Source organism: Lynx rufus, unplaced genomic scaffold (genome assembly GCF_022079265.1).
Source record: "Lynx rufus isolate CCGP_SWC_20201006 ecotype Redwood Valley unplaced genomic scaffold, mLynRuf1.p SCAF_6, whole genome shotgun sequence".
Classification (NCBI taxonomy): Eukaryota; Metazoa; Chordata; class Mammalia; order Carnivora; family Felidae; genus Lynx; species Lynx rufus.
Genome location: NW_025814878.1, coordinates 98871567 through 98890732, shown reverse-complemented (window position 1 = coordinate 98890732; position 19166 = coordinate 98871567). Strand labels below are relative to the sequence as shown.

General features: G+C 36.7%; 1 protein-coding gene across 1 annotated transcript; it reads right to left on the bottom strand.

Moving 5' to 3' along the window:
• Positions 1-746: 746 nt before the first annotated feature.
• Positions 747-17674, bottom strand: LOC124528752 (cysteine-rich secretory protein 2-like). Its single transcript, XM_047102548.1, has 7 exons — positions 17546-17674; positions 12475-12591; positions 11602-11689; positions 6133-6278; positions 5626-5723; positions 3599-3687; positions 747-1414 (listed from the first exon to the last, which is right to left on the bottom strand). The coding sequence occupies exons 1-7, from the start codon at positions 17672-17674 to the stop codon at positions 1287-1289; spliced, it is 795 nt and encodes a 264-aa protein (XP_046958504.1). The 3' UTR covers positions 747-1286.
• Positions 17675-19166: the final 1492 nt, after the last annotated feature.

Sequence of the window (19166 nt, the reverse complement as noted above, 5' to 3'; positions counted from 1 at the left end):
GGAAAATCTTGCGGAGCTTGAAAGAATTTGATAAGATCATTGTACTTAGAGCATAAGAAATAAAGGAGAGAGGAATGAAGTGAGGTTAAAAGGGAAAGTATAAAAAAAAACATTCAACTTCTTGCAGATCAGTTTAAGAGTGTTATCCTAAGTACTTAAGAAGTCAATGGAAAGATTTTGAAAGTAGACTAAGAAGACTTTCACTTTAGATATTAAGGAATGTGCTGCAAACATAGCATTCAAGGGGCGCCTGAGTGGCTCAGTCAGTTGAGCATCAGACTTTGGCTCAGGTCATGATCTCATTGTTCTTGAGTTCGATCCCTGAGTTGGGCTTTGTGCTAACAGCTCAGAGCCTGCAGCCTGCTTTGGATTCTGTGTCTTCCTCTCTCCCTACCTCTTTCCTGCTCATTCTCTATTTCTCTCTCAAAAATAAGTAAGTGTTAAAAAAATTTAAATAACATTCAGGAACTGCATTGATGATCTTGAACCTCTCCCTATTTTCTGTTTACCTCATGACTATTCCTGTCCTTGAAATAGTGAATCTTGACACTGGATAAGGATATGAGTCTAATTGACAGTCCAATCATTGGTATTATCTGGAAGGTCCATGAAAAAAAATAAAATCAAACATTTAGCAATGGAGTAGAGACACTGGGGGAGGGTTGTCTGAGAAAGAATAACCGGATAATCAAGAGAAGAATTTTCCAAGCATTATGGAGCCAAGAAAAGTGTTTTTTTTAATGCACTTTTTATTTTGGAGTATTTTTAGATTTATAGACATTTTGCTAAGATAGTGCAGAGAATTCCTATATACTCTTCACCCAGTTTCAGTTTCCCCTCATGTTATCATCTTGTATGACGGTAGTACATTTGTCAAGAATAAGAAAGAGACATTACTATCAAAAACAATTCAGACCCTATTCAGATTTCACCACTTTTTCCATTAATGACCTTTTTGTGTTCCAGAATCTGATCTGAGAGACCACGTTCCATTTAGTTCTCATGTTTTCTTAGTCTCCTCTTGTCTGTAATGGTTTCTCAGAATTTCCTTATCGCTCATAATTTTTACATGAGCAACATATAATATAATCATAGATTATGTAACTTTTTAATCCTTTGATGAAAGAAATTTCTGTAAAATAAAAAGTAGATCCAAGAGAAAAAGACTCCTTATTACTTGGAATCAAGTTTGTAGCCAACATGCTGACAATATCTTTGCTAATGTCACATCTAAGTAGATAGTGTGGCCCTTCTCTACTTAGCCCCCCTCAGTCTGTATTGGGTATTTAATAAATTTTATCTTTACAATAGCAGGAAGCCTTGCAACTGTCCTTGGGAAGACTATGGGCACAGGATAGTGTTTTCTTCAAATCATTACAGTTTTGATATTTATCTTCATACTTGCAAACATTGGCTGAAATAAAAACAAAGAAATTAGTTCATTATAATTTTCCTCTATAGCAGCAACACAAACAATACATTCAATGCAAGTGGGGAGAACACAATTGAAAAAACAAGTTGGCATCATTACACTATGATGTCAAGGGACACATTAATCCACCACTTCTTTTAAAATTTGAGCTTTTTGAAATGTTTTTAAGATGAATTGACCTACTTTTCTTCCTCAGAAAACAAAGTAAAATAAATGTAAATGAGTCTCTAAAATTGCACTGTCCAAAATTGTAGCCTTTAGCCATGAGGTTGTTTAAATTTAAACTTAAATTAATTAAAATTAAATAAAATTAAGAAAATACATTTTCAGGTTATCAGTGACACATGTTACATTCCCAGTGCTCCATGACCAATCTGACTAGTGGCTACTTTACAGGACAGTGCAAAGATTGAACATTTCCATCATTGCAAAAAGTTATATTAGACACTGTTGCTCCATCTAGATGCTAGAGCCACTAGTTTTTCTTTCAAGAATAATAAACCATTATGAGAAGATGTGGATATAAAAATGGGAGGGAATTTTACTACAATTATCTGACATTTCCACTTTGAAGTCCCTCAGTGGCCACAAACTCAATTAACTCTCAAACTAAATTCGTCACTTTACCTGCAAACTTGGCATTCCTTTGGAGTCCCTCCCCAACTCCCAGCTCAACTCCCCCAGTATCAGAGAAATGAAACTTAACTACTAAATAATTCAAACCAGATACTGGGAATCAATATGAACTCATGGCTCTCTACTTTTTATCAGCACTCAACAAATGCAAGTAACAAACAGTAGCCATTCTACTTCTTTCCTGTCATTCATTACTGTCCATTTCTCTTCATTCATTTTGTCCTAACGCAGTAAAAACATCCATTTGGCTTTTGAACCCATGTTTTCAACAGTCTCCAAGCTGGCTTGAATCCACTTGTTTCTCCATACTACTGCCAGATCTTGATAAAACACAATTCTGACTTCATCACTCTTCTGTTTAAAAATCTTTCAGTTGGTTGATCATTACTAACAGGATAAATTCCAAACCCATTAACAAATAGTATTCATCAGATGTGTAAGTATTTCATTTAATTGATGTATAGCTTTGATATCATCAATATTCTGAATTGGAGCTATACAATTGAGAATGTATGCAGTTTAGTATACTGAGAATGCTACAGTTTAGTCTGGTGAATGCATCTGAAAGGTAAAAATCTCAGGTAATGGGTCAATTATACTATTCATAATAATTTAATGACATATCCCAACCAAACAAAAATACCAACTCTTAGTATTTATATTCATAACAACACTGAAAATGAGATATATGACACTAAATGTAGTCCTTTTTGCTAAAATATTTTTTAGACTTCTGTGAGTTAATATTGCTATACAAAGATTTGATCGACATTTTAAAAGTATATAAAAATTACTAACAAACACAAATGCAAATGGTTATTAAATTAAACTTGATTATTCTAACTATACTATGGGAAAAATGAATTTAGTATAATGAACTCATTGGTGTATAAGAAATGTTTGGTGTCTGGACTGAACCATATCTGTGATCTCATACCTTTATGTTTGTACATATTTTCTCTTTTTAAAATGCAATAATGAAATTTTGCTACAATTGCATTAATTTTGACAGGAAAAATATTCACTTACAATGAATATTTTCACAGAAACATTTTTATATATGCCAATAGGTAATGAGTCCAAAATAAGCACAAATATACACTGATGGTAGATATTTCTTTAGGTTATATATGGTTACAGGGTTTTAGTTACAAATAAATATAGATACTGGGTTGTGTACATTTTTTGATTAAACACCCTCTGTTGAATATTTTCTGTCTTTTGCATGAGGGAATTGCTTAAGTTGGTTTACAATCAGAAGATTTTCTAATTCTTTTTTTCATGTTTATTTATTTATTTTGAGGGAGAGACAGAGAGAGACAGAGAAAGAGAGAGAGAGAGAAACCTGAGTAGGATCCACGCTGTCAGCCTGGCATGGGGCTTGACCTGAGATCATCACCTGAGCCAAAATGAAGAGTCAGATGCTTAACTGACAGAGCCATTCAGGTGCCTGAAATTTCCTAATTATTAAAAAAAAAAGGTCAGTCCATTTTATTAGATGTACTAGCAAGTTAATGACTTCAAACTTACTGCATAGTCCATTGTCACAGTCATAAGGGCAGCTGGCACAAGGCTTTCCTTCTAGGTAGGGTGTATTTATCTTGTTAAGATGATTACCACTGAAATTTGAAATACAGAGTGTCAAACATTTTTCATTTTTCAGTTTAGTTTATGCTACTAGGGTGGCACCTATCACCACAAATACCTGAGTATTTATTCAGTGTTTTTAATCATGTCAAATAACTGAATAACTAAAATTCCCAAAATGTACTCAGATACATTTTGGTAAAATGTACTCAGATACATCAGGTAAAGTAAGAAAATAACTCACACATTCACTTACTTCCTTGACCATAATCTCCCAGCCTGAGACACTGAAATGGGATAAATGGGGTCTAAAATTTTTGGAGTATATTTCAACATGGCAACATTCTTTCTCACCCAGAAGATGTGGTCAATTGCTAAAGCAATGTACCCCAAGGTGCTGGCTGGTGATAAAACATATTTCTTAGAGAGACAGCAAGTTCCTGGGAAAGAAAGGGTTGCCATAGGGAAAATGCTTAAAGTTACATGTAATTTTACATTTAAAAAAGAAAATATGATAATTTTTAAATATGAACTAGAGAAGGTAAAGCCCAGGATACTTTTGGCCTCTAGATGGGGGTGATGATTTTCAAGTGATTTTTGGTGTGTTATATTTGGGAGTAGGGGTGACAGGAAGATTTTTGAATGTCTAGAGGTTTTGTGTGTAAGATTTTAATACTTAAAAAAGAGGGAATGTTAGAAAAATGGTTTTATTAACACTAATCTCTAAGGTATATTGGTCTTACAGTAACTAGTCTACCCCTCGTTGGTGAATATTATTCGATTGGCCGTTATTATCTGAAAATACAAGACAGTCAAAATCTCGATTGCTCCAAGTAGGCCGACAACACAAGGCCATGCATCTAAATCTCAGCCCCTGCACAGAATATACCCGAATGTGTGTGAGCCCCTGGAAAAATGTGAAATAGACACAAATATGTTCTGGAAGTTCTCTCACCCCTGCTTTCCCTCATTATTCACTCCAACTCTCACTTCAGATACCTTTCAGATCCTCCTTTCTTAGAGCCAGACAGTGACTTTAGATGCATTCTCCTAGGAACTTTTCAATTCTTTCTACTAAACCCTCATAGGTGCTTGCAGGAAAATGACATTGGGAGCCATACTTCTCAAACAGGAGATCCATATACTTGGGTTATCGACAGTCTCAAAATAAAGCCTGAAGATAGCTTGGTTTTAGGGGTCCCCCTGTCCCCGATGGCAAGGAATTTCAAACATTTAAAGAAATTAAGGTTAACAGATATGTTGAGATTAGATCTTCAGTATATCCACAGAATTTATTTTGGGTAAGTTCAAACATAATCTTTGATGAAAGAACACATTTCCTGCTGCAAGTCAGGACCTTAAAGGATGGTTCATTATGGAGATTTTGTGCAAACTTCTGAAAAACAAGGATTAAGGATGTTCTTCTCTCCTGGACTCCGAAATACATTAAAGATCTCTTGAAAACACCTTTGAGAGCCAATGAATGAGTCATCTGTGATGGTAATAACATAGGCAGCATTTTAGATAAGCAGGGGTGGGAACATTTTAGCAGAAAGAGCTGAAATCACAATCAGCCATTCCCAGTTTCCCAGTCCATCCCTTGCTTAACCATCAGGCTGCCACCTTCCTAGAGTATGAAGTTAGTGAGAACTAATGACATCAAATCCACAGAAATGCACACTACCCATGCTCATTGAATAGCTGTGAGCCCAAGGGAAAGGTCACTGAGAGAAAAGAGGTCACTCTGTAATTGGGGGAAATAGAGTTTCAGATTTTACACTTGGAACTGAAAACCTGGTGTCTTCTCTGATAAATTGAATGTATCTCAACTTAAAAGGCATTTCCAAAGACACAATTCCTTCTTTTTATTGAAATATTCTTTGTATTGTAGTTTGTTCAATATACAAAAATTTCAAAATATTAAATTGCAGATGGGATTATTGGCATTCAGCTCTAAAGCGTATACTTACGCAGGACAATATTGGCAAACATAGTAATATTTCAGAATATCTTGATTGGGACAATAGGCAACTCCACATCCAACGTGGTAAGAGGAGTACCAGACAACCTACAAATCCGGAAGGGAACATAGGAGAGTACATGAAAGAGGGAAAATATTGAAAAACAAATAGTACCAATTGTAAAACTGAAAAAAAAAAGTTACCATTATGGTATTGCCTTGTGGAAATATTTAGTTCAATTATTGAAGTAAATCACACATTTTAAAATACTGAATTTTCATATACATTCCTCACTTTATGCATCTATAATGTTGGGAAAATCCAGGGTGTGTTTCCCTATGAAGAGTTCTGCCAGCCAAGGAATAAATGACAGCTTTAGATGAAGTACTGGCCAACACCAAGGCTACTGGGTCTACTCACATTCTCACGCAAATTGAACACGGGTTGGTCATAATTTGGAGAAGCTTTCTATATTAGAACATTTGTGGCAGAAGTATTTTAATTTGTTTTCCTTACCTGGGTATAATGTCCAACAACTGCACCAGCAGTCTTTGCTCCCTTACCATAGATAAAATTGTCCTTCTCATCATACCAGTTTTGGATTGGGGCTGACCATGACTTAGGGTGAGATGACATATAGAGATTCTCACCACAGTTTGTACCTAAGGAGAACCAGATCACAATGAAGCAATAAAGCATGCCATGGCAAAAGAAATTAACTAAATGAACACAAAGATGTTGCCTTTCAAACAGTGCCTATGCTTGCCAACTCTTAACACGTAATAAAACAGCTTCTGTCCTTACCAACTATTAAGCTGAATAGAAGACAAATCTGTCTACCACATTGAGGCTGACCTGAACATGCAAAATTTTGAATAGGTTGAGAAGATCTTATGCTTTAAAAACCCTTCTCCTTTTGGGGTGTCAGAGATGCATTCTTTTCCATGCAAAATTCTTCACATGTGTAATGTTTCCTGTAGTCTCAGCTTTGTATTGTAAGCATGCAAAGGGTAGTGACCAACTTTTATTCTTTTTTTTCTTCTTCATGCCTACTTTCGCCAGATACTTTTCATATATTGGACCCTGAGTAAATGTTTATGGTATGATTTTTGTGTGAACTTGGAAAAAATGTTCTACAGGCAGTCTTTAAGAGTCCCAATTAAGAGGCAACTGACATCAGGGGAGATGGCAGTTTTCAAAGTTTTTGGATCCTCCCTTAATCAATAAATCAGAATGTCATCAGACCAAATCTTCCTCAGAGAAGTAGGTAAGAAGAGCCTTGCAGAGGGTCACATCAGCAAGATGGTGGAGTAGGAAGCCCTGGATTCTCCTTCCCCTGACAAACACACTGATTCAGCAACAATTCCCAAACAAATTGCCCTTGTGAGAAATCCAAAACTAATTGCAAGGCTTCTATACCCTGGGAGAATATGAACCCAGACAAACTGAAGCTGTAGGGAAATTAGGACACCTTCTTGCTAGAATGCCTACCCTCAGCACAGTTTCTGCCATATGATCAGGAAGAGATCCTGTATCTCCCAGCTTCTCCCAGGGGAAGGAAAGAGTTGGTTCATTTGTCCAGCCCCCCAACCTTTCCTTAAGGAAAACTCCCAGATGGTTGGCTTCTAGAGTCTTGCTAGTCTTGGAGCTCTAATTGTCAGACACAGGCTAGCCATCTGGGGGAAAATGGAGATGGTGGTTGGGACTGGTAGATATCACATCTCCTCCCCATGGCTTAGCACAGAGCAAGCAAATGAAAAATCTTAGCTCTCAGCTTCTTTTTCCTGAGGAAGCAAAGAGTTGATTGGTGTGTCCAATGCTATTTCCCCAGGGCTTCCCAAAAAGCTGACATCTCTCTTGCCAGTCTTGGAGCTCTGATGGCTTTGGCACAGTGTTGCCCCCCTGGAGGGAGAACACAGATGGTGTTTTGTATTGGTAGATGCCATGGCTCCTCTCTTCAGCTCAGAAAAGAGCAAGCGAACAAATACCACAGCTACCTGGTTCTCCTTGGGGGGTAGGGGTGGGGGAAGAGTTGGTCTGGGTATCCAATGCCACAAACTTTCCAGAGGCTGCCCCAAAGCCTGGCTTCTGACTTGTGTCTCTGAGAATGTGAACTAGACCTAGCATAATCTAGTTCCCTGGGGCAAATGAGAACAGATAGAGGTTTGGGCTGGCAGTAGCCATAGACTCTCTTGGTTCAGCACAGAGTGAGCAGATAAAAAACCCTAGCTCCTAGCCTTTCCATGAGAAAGCAAGAATTGGATGGGATGACTAAATCTCCATCTTTTATGGGGGCTGCCTGAGGAACTGACTAAAGATCTTTTGTGAACACAGTCAACTTGAGCAGACATTTCTCCAAGGAATATGTACAACCAGCCAACAGGTATATAAATGACTTTGGGTAACATAGATATTTTAACAATATTAATTCTTCTCAATGGGCAAAAAAACCCACTCTCTTCAAGAAGTGATGATGAGAAAATTGGACAGCCACATGGAGAAGAGTAACTTTGGACACCTAAATTACACCACACACAAAAATTACCTCAAAATAGATTAAAGACTTAAACATATGACCTGAAATAGTAAAACTCCTAGAAGAAAATATAGGGAAAAAGCTCTTTGACATTGATCTTAGCAATGAATTCCTGAATGTGACACTAAAAATATAAGCAACAAAAACTAAAATAAATAAGTAGAACTGCACAAAATGAAAAAGCTCTGCAAAATAAAAGGAACAATCAACAAAGTGAAAAAGCAACCTGTGGAAACAGTGAAAACATTTGCATAGCATATAACTGATAAGTAGTTAACTTTCAAAGTATATAAAGAACTCATATAACTCAATAGCAAAAATTAACCCAATTTAAAAATGGGCAGAAGATTTGTTTTTGTTTTGTTTTGTTTTCTGTATATTTTTATCATTTTTCATTTAGCATTTTATTTATTTATTTTATTTTAATTAATTTATTTATTTTTCCAATATAGTTAACATATAGTGTTATATTAGTTTCAGGCGTACAATATACTGATTCAACAAGTCCATACATAACCCTGTGCTCATCAAGACAAGTGCCCTCCTTAATCCCTATCCCCTGTTTCACCCATTCCCCATCTCCACCCCACGGTAACCATTAGTTTTTTCTCTATAGTTAAGAATCGTTTTCTTAGTTTGTCTCTCTCTCTCTCTCTTTTTTCCTTTTCTCTTTTTACTTGTTTGTTTTGTTTCTTAAATTCCACATATGAGTGAAATCATATAGTATTTGTCTCTTTGGGACTGATTTTGCTTTAGCATTATACTCTTTAGCCCCATCCATGTTGTTGCAAATGGCAAAACTTTTTTATGGCTGAATTATATATATATATATATATATATATATATATATATATATGTATATATATACACACACACATATATATATATATATATTTTCTCTTCTTTGCACATTCATCTATCAATGGACACTTGGGCTGCTTCCATAATTTGACTATTGTAAATAATGCTGCTATAAACATAGCGATGTATGTATCCCTTTGAATTAGCGTTTTTGTAGTTTTTAGGTAAACAGCCAGTAGTGCAATTACTGGATTACAAAGTAGTTTTATTTTTAACTTTCAAGGAACCTTCATACTGTTTTCCACAGTGGCTGCACTACTTTGCATTCCCAACAGTGCACAGGGTTTAGTTTTTCCCACATCCTCTCCAACACTTGTTGTTTCTTGTGTGTTTTATTTTAGCTATTCTGATGGGTGTGAAGTGATGTCTTGCATTTCTCTGATGATGAGTGATGTTGAGCATCTTTTCATGTGTCTGTTGGCCATCTGTATGTCTTCTTTGGAAAAGTGTCTCTTCATGTTTTCTGCCCATTTTTTGAGCAGAAGACATGAACAGACTTTTCTCCAAAGGAGGCATACAGATGACTAACATGTATGTGAAAAGGTGTTCAACATTACTAATCATCACAAAAATGTAAATCAAAATCATGAGATATCACCTTACATCTGTCAGAATGTCTATTATCAAAAAAACAAAAGATAGCAAGTAATGGTAGGGATGTAGAGAAAGTGGAATCATAAGCACTGCTGGTGAGAATGAAAAATAGTGTGGTTGCCGTGGAAAACAATATGAAGGTTCCTCAAAAAATTGAATGTAGAACTACAAAATGATCCAGCAACACCACTTCTTGAGTATTAAAGAATTGAAATCAGGATCTTGAAGAGATATTAGCACACTCATGTTCATTGCAACACTATTTACAATAGCCAATATTTGGAAACAATCTAAATGTCCATGGACAAAGGAATGGATGACAAGATGAGATATATACATACAATGGAATATCATTCATCTTTAAAAAAGGAAGACGTTTTGCAACATGTGATAACATGGGTGAACCTTGAGGACATTATGCTAAGTGAAATATGCAGTCACAGATAGACAACTACAAGCATGAATACATTTATATGAAGTATCTAAAAGAGTCAAATTCATAGAATCAAAGAGTGCAATGGTAATGGCTGGGGATGAGGGAAAAGAGAAATGGGAACTTACTAATCAATAAATTTCAGGTAAGCAAAGTGAATAAATTCTAGCTATCTGCTGTACAACATTGTACCTGACATCAACAGCATTGTATAGTACACTTAAAAATTTGTCAAGAATGTAGGTCTCATGTTAAGTTTTCTTAGGCACTGTTGCTGTAATAAAATTAATTTAGAAAAAGAATGAAATACCTTGAAGCCCAGAAACATTTTCCTATCATTTCAGGCCTCACTTAATAGTTACATTTTGGTGGATTAAAATATAATGTTTACATGCTGCTTAAAGAGAGTATAAAATATTCTTGGGAATTTTCTTTAATATGGAAGGAAAGAAACTAAGAATCTAACAGAGCTTGATGTTAAGACCATTTGTTTTAAGCTTCTACTGAATGTAGTTACCTAATTTCATTATAATTTTGGCATCAGCAATATAAATAACAGTAGTTCTACTGAAGTTACAAGTAATTATTCACTACTTTCCAATTGGGTTTGCCTGTCATGCTTAATAATGTAAATAAATGTTTTATGAACAGTTTATGCACAGTTTTCTCCAATAGTTTTTCTAATTCTTGAAAGTTATATATACTTTTGCATATAACATTATTCTATGCATTACAGGTACACAGTCTATATAAAGTACTTGACTATCAAAAACTAAAAACTGAATCAACATACACAAAATATAAATCATGATTTAAAAAGTTTAGGTATGTTTACAGCAAAATTCAGGAAAAATTCAACATAATCCAATATATTTTATGAATACAAAATGAGGAGATATCAAAACACCAAACAGCTACACAATATCACAAAAAAGGGCAGTGGATCAGAGATCAATAAGCCTGCCCAAAGCATGAAACTCTCCAGTAAGGACACTTCAGATTGTGTCTTGGGGAAGTCATTCCTCCCCTGTCCATATCTTATAATTTCTAAAATTGGAGAAATGATGATTCATCACCTGTTTATTCATGAGCTGGTTCAGAGTGATAAATGAAGTATTGCTTCAAAAATTCTTGGCATGGGGCGCCTGGGTGGCGCAGTCGGTTAAGCGTCCGACTTCAGCCAGGTCACGATCTCGCGGTCCGTGAGTTCGAGCCCCGCGTCAGGCTCTGGGCTGATGGCTCAGAGCCTGGAGCCTGTTTCCAATTCTGTGTCTCCCTCTCTCTCTGCCCCTCCCCCGTTCATGCTTTGTCTCTCTGTGTCCCAAAAATAAATAAAAATGTTGAAAAAAAATTAAAAAAAAAAATTCTTGGCATAATGCAATCAACAAGTCCAAAATGGTATCTGTAATGATCCCTCCCTATACAGATACTTTGATTTTAAAAAGAGCAACATTTATTCACTAAGTCTTCTTTCAGCATCCCTGAATGTCCCATTCTATTTGATTTTTCTAATATTATTTTATTATTCATTTATTCCACAGATATTTGCTCATTTACATACTGGTTTTTCGGTCCTTTGCATTGCTGTGTTCTAAAGTGCACTTGTTTGCCCATTTTTGGGCATTTGCTGCTGCTTCTCTGCTCCATTCCTAAATGTCACAAGAAAAAAAATGCACTTAAAGATTCAACTCCAATAGAGCATATGCTTTATAGTCTGATTGGTAGACTGATTTGCACTATTTTAAAAGCTTCTATAGATATATTATGTAATTGTCTTTGGTATGAAGGATCTTTTTGTTAGTTGTGTGTGTGTGTGTTTACGGGCCCCAGTGCCATTTTCCACGTGAAAAGAAGTTCATAAATGATGTGTCTAGTGAGAGAAATACCTAATACAATAACACTGACAATTTATGATAGGAGAGGAAACACACCTAGGATTTTTAGTAATAGTGCTACTCTAAATACTCATCAAATATATTGAAGTATTTAAATTATACTTCAATAGTAATAAACTGGCCTAGATTATTCCCAATTCCACTTACAGCCCATTGCATTCAAATGGGAGAGATCTAGCTTTTATGGATTATGCCTTGGAAAGTGAACTGTTATTTACTCTTAATGGCACTGATTTTGAAGGAAAGGGGACTCCTTTATTTTAGACTAGGGAAGACAGTGAACAAAAAGTGTAATGGCTTCACACTTGATGTCTGAAGATTTGGCTTCTAATTTTGCCTTCCCAACCTAATAGCCCTTGACAAATTATTTAACCATATAAAGGAAAATTAATTTCTGTCCTGTCCATAACACAGCTCAAATGAAATAGCAAAATAGAAGCAAAATTATGTAAGCACAAGGTACTTAAGAGATGTCAGTTACCAGCTCCCTGCTCTTACTGTGACTTTTCACATCACTAGCCTTTATCACTGCCTCTTACCATCTTTAGCATGTTGCTGGCAGGTGGAGAGACTGATCTCCTTAGTTCATTGTGTTTATCTACAATCTCTTTTTGGACTTGTGTTCGAGTAGTTGACAAAGCAGCAAAGGATGGATCCTAAAGAGAAATAATATTATGGTTACCATTTTAACATTTGTTAAAATTGGTCCCTCAGCCCTTGGACAGCTTTGAGGTGCCCAGCTGCAGAAGGCTTTTCCTGGAGTTCACCTCCCTGTTTGACTGCCAGAAAGCCATGCAGGGCCTGAAGGGTCGCAAGTTTGCCAACAGAGTGGTTGTCACAAAATACTGTGACCCCGACTCCTACCACCTCCCCCCCTCCCCAGGACTTCTGGTAGAAGTGGAGGGGGAGGGTGGGGGCAGGGCTGTCTGGGGGCTGCTCCCCCCCCCACTCCTCCCCTTTCCCCCTCTGAAGAAGTTGGGCAGAGGAGTGAAGCTGAATGACAGCTAGCAGCAACTTAAGTGGCAGCAATTAGGGTGGGGGTGAGGTGTGGGTGGGGAGGGGAATAGGGAAGTCTGCACACAGGCCCACACAGACACATGCATTCACAGACATAGAGGGAAGGGATTAGGATGGGGAGGGGGTTCACAGCAGGGCGGTAGGACCCCCGTAGCCCCTCCTCATAACAGCCTCTCCTCCCTTTTACTCTCTTTCTCCCTTTCCCCACTGTAGAAACATAGTGTGTTTATGATTTATGGCCAAACTATTTTGATAAACTTTTTCTTAATGTTTATTTATTTTTGAGAGAGAGAGAGAGAGAGAGAGAGAGAGCATGAGCAGGGGAGGGGCAGAGAGAGAGGGAGACACAGAATCTGAAGCAGGATCCAGGCTCCAAGCTGTCAGCACAGAACCCTACACTGGGCTTGAACCCACCAACTGTGAGATCGTGACTTGAACCAAAGTTGGACACTCTAGGCACCCCACATAGCCAAACTATTTTGATTTTTTTTGTCCAACCCCCAGTGCCCTGCCTTCTCCCTAACTAGGTCCACAGCCCCCATTCTCTTGGCCTCTGGTTCTCTCCCCGGTGCCTACCCTCCTCTGTTTCTTATGTAGTTGATTCTGTCCTTAGTCTCCCTGACCGGTGCCCCAGCCCAGTGGCCTCCTCCCTTTCCTCTATGTGGCAATTTCATATTTCCTAAGATGAATTTGCTTGTTAAACATTTTGTTGTATTTTACTTTTAAAAAATTGCATTTAAAAGTAAATATTAATTCCAGGGAACAATGATCACTTTAGAAGCATTCAGTTCAAGCCAATAGTAGTTACTAAGCATTGCCAATGAACCTGAGCCAAAACTGTGACAAATAAGAAAAAGCAGTTTAAAGCTTTGAGAATAGTAATGGAGTTAGGAGCATGACAAATTAGAATATTCTCTGAGGCCACAGATGTCAATTTCTAGTTTCAAGGGAACTCTTCATGTGCTGCTTCTATCCATATGAGTGATAATATTTTATAACCATAAAGGTACACAATGGAAACATTAAGACACCTTGATTCACATTTGATCAGGCTGCAGCAGGTGGTATGAGAGTGGAGCTCAAGATTCATCCTAGACTTTAAGGAAATTTTGACCTGACATGTCCTGTATTTAGAGAAATAATGTATTTAGAATGTATTTGGAGAAAGAATGTTCAGATTCAAAGTTTATTCAATATTCTAGTAAGGGGCGACTGGGTGGCTCAGTTGGTTAAGCCACCAACTGTTGATTTCAGCTCAGCTCATGATCTCATGGTTTGTGGTTTCAAGCCCTACATCTTTGGGCTCAGCAATGACAATGCAGAGCCTTCTTAAGATTCTCTTTCTCTCTCCCTTTCCACCCCTCCCCTGCTTAAGCTCTTGCACCTGGTCTCTCTCTCTCTCTCTCAAAATAAATAAACTTAAAATTTTTTTAAAGTTTAAAATTTTAAAGTTAAAAAATTTTTAAAGTACTTAAAAATACTCTAGTAAAATCATTCTTCCTGTTATGATATGTATTATGATCTACTTTATTATGATCTGATTTCATGGGGCCACTCAAAAGATAATTTTGCAACAGCAAAAAACTTCCAAGGCCATTTAGAGGGAGCAAAGTCATCTAATTAATGGGCCATTGCTGATTCTGTTCCTTTTTAGTAACAGAATAAAGTATTATATCAGCTGCTGAAATTTTTGGTATATTTTATCATTGTACGTGTGTATGTGTGTGTGGGGTTGTGTCTAGCCTAGGGTAGGTGAGTTGTTCCCACAGGTTAAGATAATTGATGACTTAAATTAATACACAAGTGTTTTGTTGTATGAATATGAGCAAGAGTTTGAAGTCAAAGTCTAAACAGACAGGGCCCTTTGTTGATTTTACCTGACACACTGGGGTAAGTTATTCTCTCCTACCCAAATAATGAGTTCCCTCAAAGCCCTCCAAATAATGTAAGTTTAGGTTTAGCCATGTTTATCGCCACTATTTATTTATGCATCCATTTCCCCTGCTTGCTTGTATGTTCCTAAGGCAGGAACCAGTAGTGAATGCCATTGTACCCACAGATGTGGCACATTTGCAGCTACTAACTCCTAAGCTAGAAAGGATGTGCATGTGAAATATTAACAGTGACCAACCTCTGCTTTACACTAAAGCATAAAATAACATCCTTGGATATTTCCTATTGACCCTCAAAAACCTGCTTAAGAGAATTTCATTTCAAAATACCTTGGATATTTCCTATTGACCCTCAAAAACCTGCTTAAGAGAATTTCATTTCAAAATACATAAAAATTTGGCCCCTGCAAAAGAAGTCATTATTTCCTCCTTCATATCCTATATTGCTTTGTATAGATATAAATCCTACTGAAGACGCGTCTTTGTCGTTATTGTTTTTAAATGAGTTTCAAGAGAGCTTTTATTAGGTAACAGGAAATATGAAGAGTGTTGAACATAAAATAGATCTAACATGGTATCTATCTATTGATCCTTAAAAAGTTTATTTTGATAGACTATATGACATAAATAATAAAATAATTACATATATTTCAGTTACATTGTAACTAAAATGATAGGTGGATTCTGCTAGATATACAAAAAAACAGGGTGAATTCTTGATTGAGGCTAGGAAAACTTTGTAAAAGATGGTCTGGATTGGGGTTATAAAGGATGATTAGTGTTTTCTAGCATTCTTGAGAAGGGGTAGAAAGTACGTAGAGAATCTGATTAGCTAACGGTTAGTGGTACAAAAAAGCAAAATATCTCTCCTTTAAATAATTTCAAAAATGAAGACCAGGAGATGGACCAGAGAGATAACAGAGGAGCAGTAAGGACCATGAAAAAATCTTTAAGAAAGAGACTGGGGAGAAAGCAAACTTTTTGACTGAAGACCGAGGTGATGAGCAAATTATCTTCAGACTGAAAATTAATTGTGGTAATATAATGACTGTATTTCTGAATGCCGTGTGAGTTTTGACCTAGTGTCTGAACTCTTTGATCTGAGGATCCCTAGCTGTTCTCGTATGCTCAGAGTTAACAAAGAATGCACAGACAGCAGTGACCAAACTTCACATCCAGACTTTTTCTGATCAGAAGATAGACACATTGTATAAGCACCTACATGCTAAGTACTTAAGAGAATGATTCATCCTGTTCTTAGGATTATTAAAGGGCAACAGTGTATTAGAAATAATTAGAGCAGCTTAGGGGTGCCTGGGTGGCTCAGTCAGTTGAGCATCTGACTTTGGCTCAGGTCATGATCTCGCGGTTTGTAGGCTCGAGCCCTGCATTGGGCTCTGTGCTGACAGCTCAGAGCCTGGAACCTTCTTCAGATTCTGTGTCTCCCTCTCTCTGTCTCTCGGCTGCTCATACTCTGTCTTTCTCTCTCTTAAATAAATAAACATTTGACAATAAATTATATTAAAAAAAGGAAGATGAAAAAATTTTTTAAAGGAATAGAGCATCTTATTCTTTACGTACTAATTGTAAGACCATGAAAAAAAATCGAAATACTTAATATCACTAGTAAAGTTTCTTTTTTTAAATTTAAAAATAGGTATAATTATTATCATACAGTAACTATGAAAATAAATGTGGTGAAGTATGTGAAGAAGTTTTGCTAATGTGAGATTATATAATATATAAATATATTGTTAATTTTCTGTGAAAATCACATTGTAATGAATTAAATAAAAGGAAATCAAAAAAGATATTTGGACAGCTTTTAAACCTGTAGATCATTGCTGTCAATAGAACTATAATTACAGTATCAAACTTATACAAAAAATTTTTTTTGTTTGTTTATGTTGAGAGAGAGAGCGAGCAGAGGAGGGGCAGAGAGAGAGGGAGACAAAAAATCCCAAGCAGGCTCTGCTCTGTCAGCTCAGAGACCAACGCAGGGCTTGAACTCATGAACTGTGGTGAGATCATGACCTGAGCTGAAACCAAGAGTTGGATGCTTAACTGGTTGAGCCACCCAGGCACACCCAAAAAATTTTTTTAAGAGAGAGAGAGAAAGAGAGAGGGAGAGGGCCAGAGGGAGAGAGAAAGAGAGAAAGTCTTAAGTGGCTTCACGCCCATGATGGAGCCCGATGCAGGGCTTGATTTCATGACTATGAGATCATGACCTGAGCTGAAACGCAGTCAACCACTTAACTGACTGACCCACCCAAGTGCCCTGTATCAAACGTAATTTTAATTTCTGGGTGGCCACTTTGAAAAGGAAAAAAATAAACAGATCAAATAACATATTTATTTAATAGATTCAAAATATTATGCTTTCATCATGCAATCAATTTTAAAATTATTAATGAAATATTTTGACTTTTTTTTTTACTAAGTATTGAATTCTCCATGTGTTTATGCAGATCTCAGTCCCGATCATCTGTATTTCTAGTGTTCAATACCCTCACGTGGCTAGAGGCTACAGCTCGTCATCACAGCCTTAAAATTAACTGTGTTAAGTACTCGAGCAACGGATGAGTACTCTGTGATGTACCAGACACTGTAGTACTTTTCAGTTTTGCAAACTGATCTAATAGCTTGCTATTCCTCAGAGTTGCTTCAATCGTTCTGAAAATATTTTTAAACTTGACCGTACCTGTCCATTTGCAGGAAAGAATGGAAGCAACACAAGAGCCAGGAACAGCAACTCCAGGAATAAGGCCATGGCTGGGGGAGGAAAAAAAGAAAAAAAAAAACAAAACACAAAGGGAACAAAGACCTGCATTAGAATGTTTAGTGCATGAACTTCTGAGGAATATAGGAAAACAAAACAAAACAAAACAAAACAAAACAATGTAATGATCTCAGTTATTCCACGTTCATTAATAATATAACAAGAGAAGATTTGTTACAAGATGCCGATAGAATGATAATGGATTCACCCAGAAGCAACCCTTCATAGGATGTAAAGAACAAAAGGAGGTACTCGGTTGAAGCCTTTGAAGTACACCTATAAATGTGAAGTGCATCTACATACTACCCTATTTTACCCTAGTTCCACAGTCTTGTCTATGTAGCTCTTCCCTTCGGATTCTAGGAATGGCTTCTTCACATTGCCTACTGAGGAGAAGTATTAGCTCCCAACTGTTAGCAATACTGGGATACCACTGGAATAGTCCTTGCTGGTTTCCTTAAATCCTTCTTAATCCTTCATAAATATACCCTCATTAAGATCTCTTCAAATTACTAGTTATCATGTGCCATTTCTTTCCTGCCATGAATCTGGCTCATGTATTTGACATTACTAGAACCCTAGGTAAATCCACTGAGAAGGAAGTGCTTTTCTTTAATACTTTCAACTACACCAATGTAGCCAGTGTTCTCATTCATTCCCATTCAAACCTTTCACTATTACAATGCCTCAAATTCTAAAAAAGGCAACATTCTCCTTCTGTATCTAAAAACAGAAGGTAGATTTCTCACTTTTAAGATTAAATTACAATCTGTACTGATGCCCTTAATAGGTTCACATCCTTTGCCTCACTAATTTAACTTCTTGGAATCCTGAAGAAATAATAATGTATACTGGAAAAACTTTAGGCATACATTTTTATTACATTAATATTTATAAGGATAAAAACCTTACAATTTACTACATGCTCAATAGCAGGGAGATAAAATGCCCCCAAAAATTAGAATACATTCTCTTGTTGGAGTATATTAGACATAACAGTTATGTCTCTGATGGTGTTATAACAAAAACAATGCTTATGCTTCAAAGTTAAAAAATGGTATATGGGAAATTCTTAGCTTCTGTTATGGATGAATGTTTGTGCCCTCCCAAAATTCATATGTGGAAGCCATTGTGGCTATATTTGTATTTGGGTTTCTAAGAAAGTAGTTAAGATTAAATGAGGTGATAAGAATGAACCCTGATCCAATGAGGTTAGCGTACATATAGGGAGAGATACCAGAGTCCTCTCCCCACCCCCCTTCCTCTCTCTCATCTTCACACATACGAGAAGATTCTATGTGAGAACACAGTGAGAAGGTGGCTGTCTGCAAGTCAAGAAGAGAAGTCTCACCAGAAATTGACTATACTGTCACCTTGGTCTCAGACTTTGAACCTCCATAACTGTGAGAAAACAAATTTCTGAAGCCACCCAGTCTGTGTTATTTTGTTATGGCAGCCCAAGAAGTCTCACACACATTCCCATATTTGGTATTTGAGGGTTAGGTTATTTCTGAGTGAGTTTGAAGGTCCATAAAATATGGTA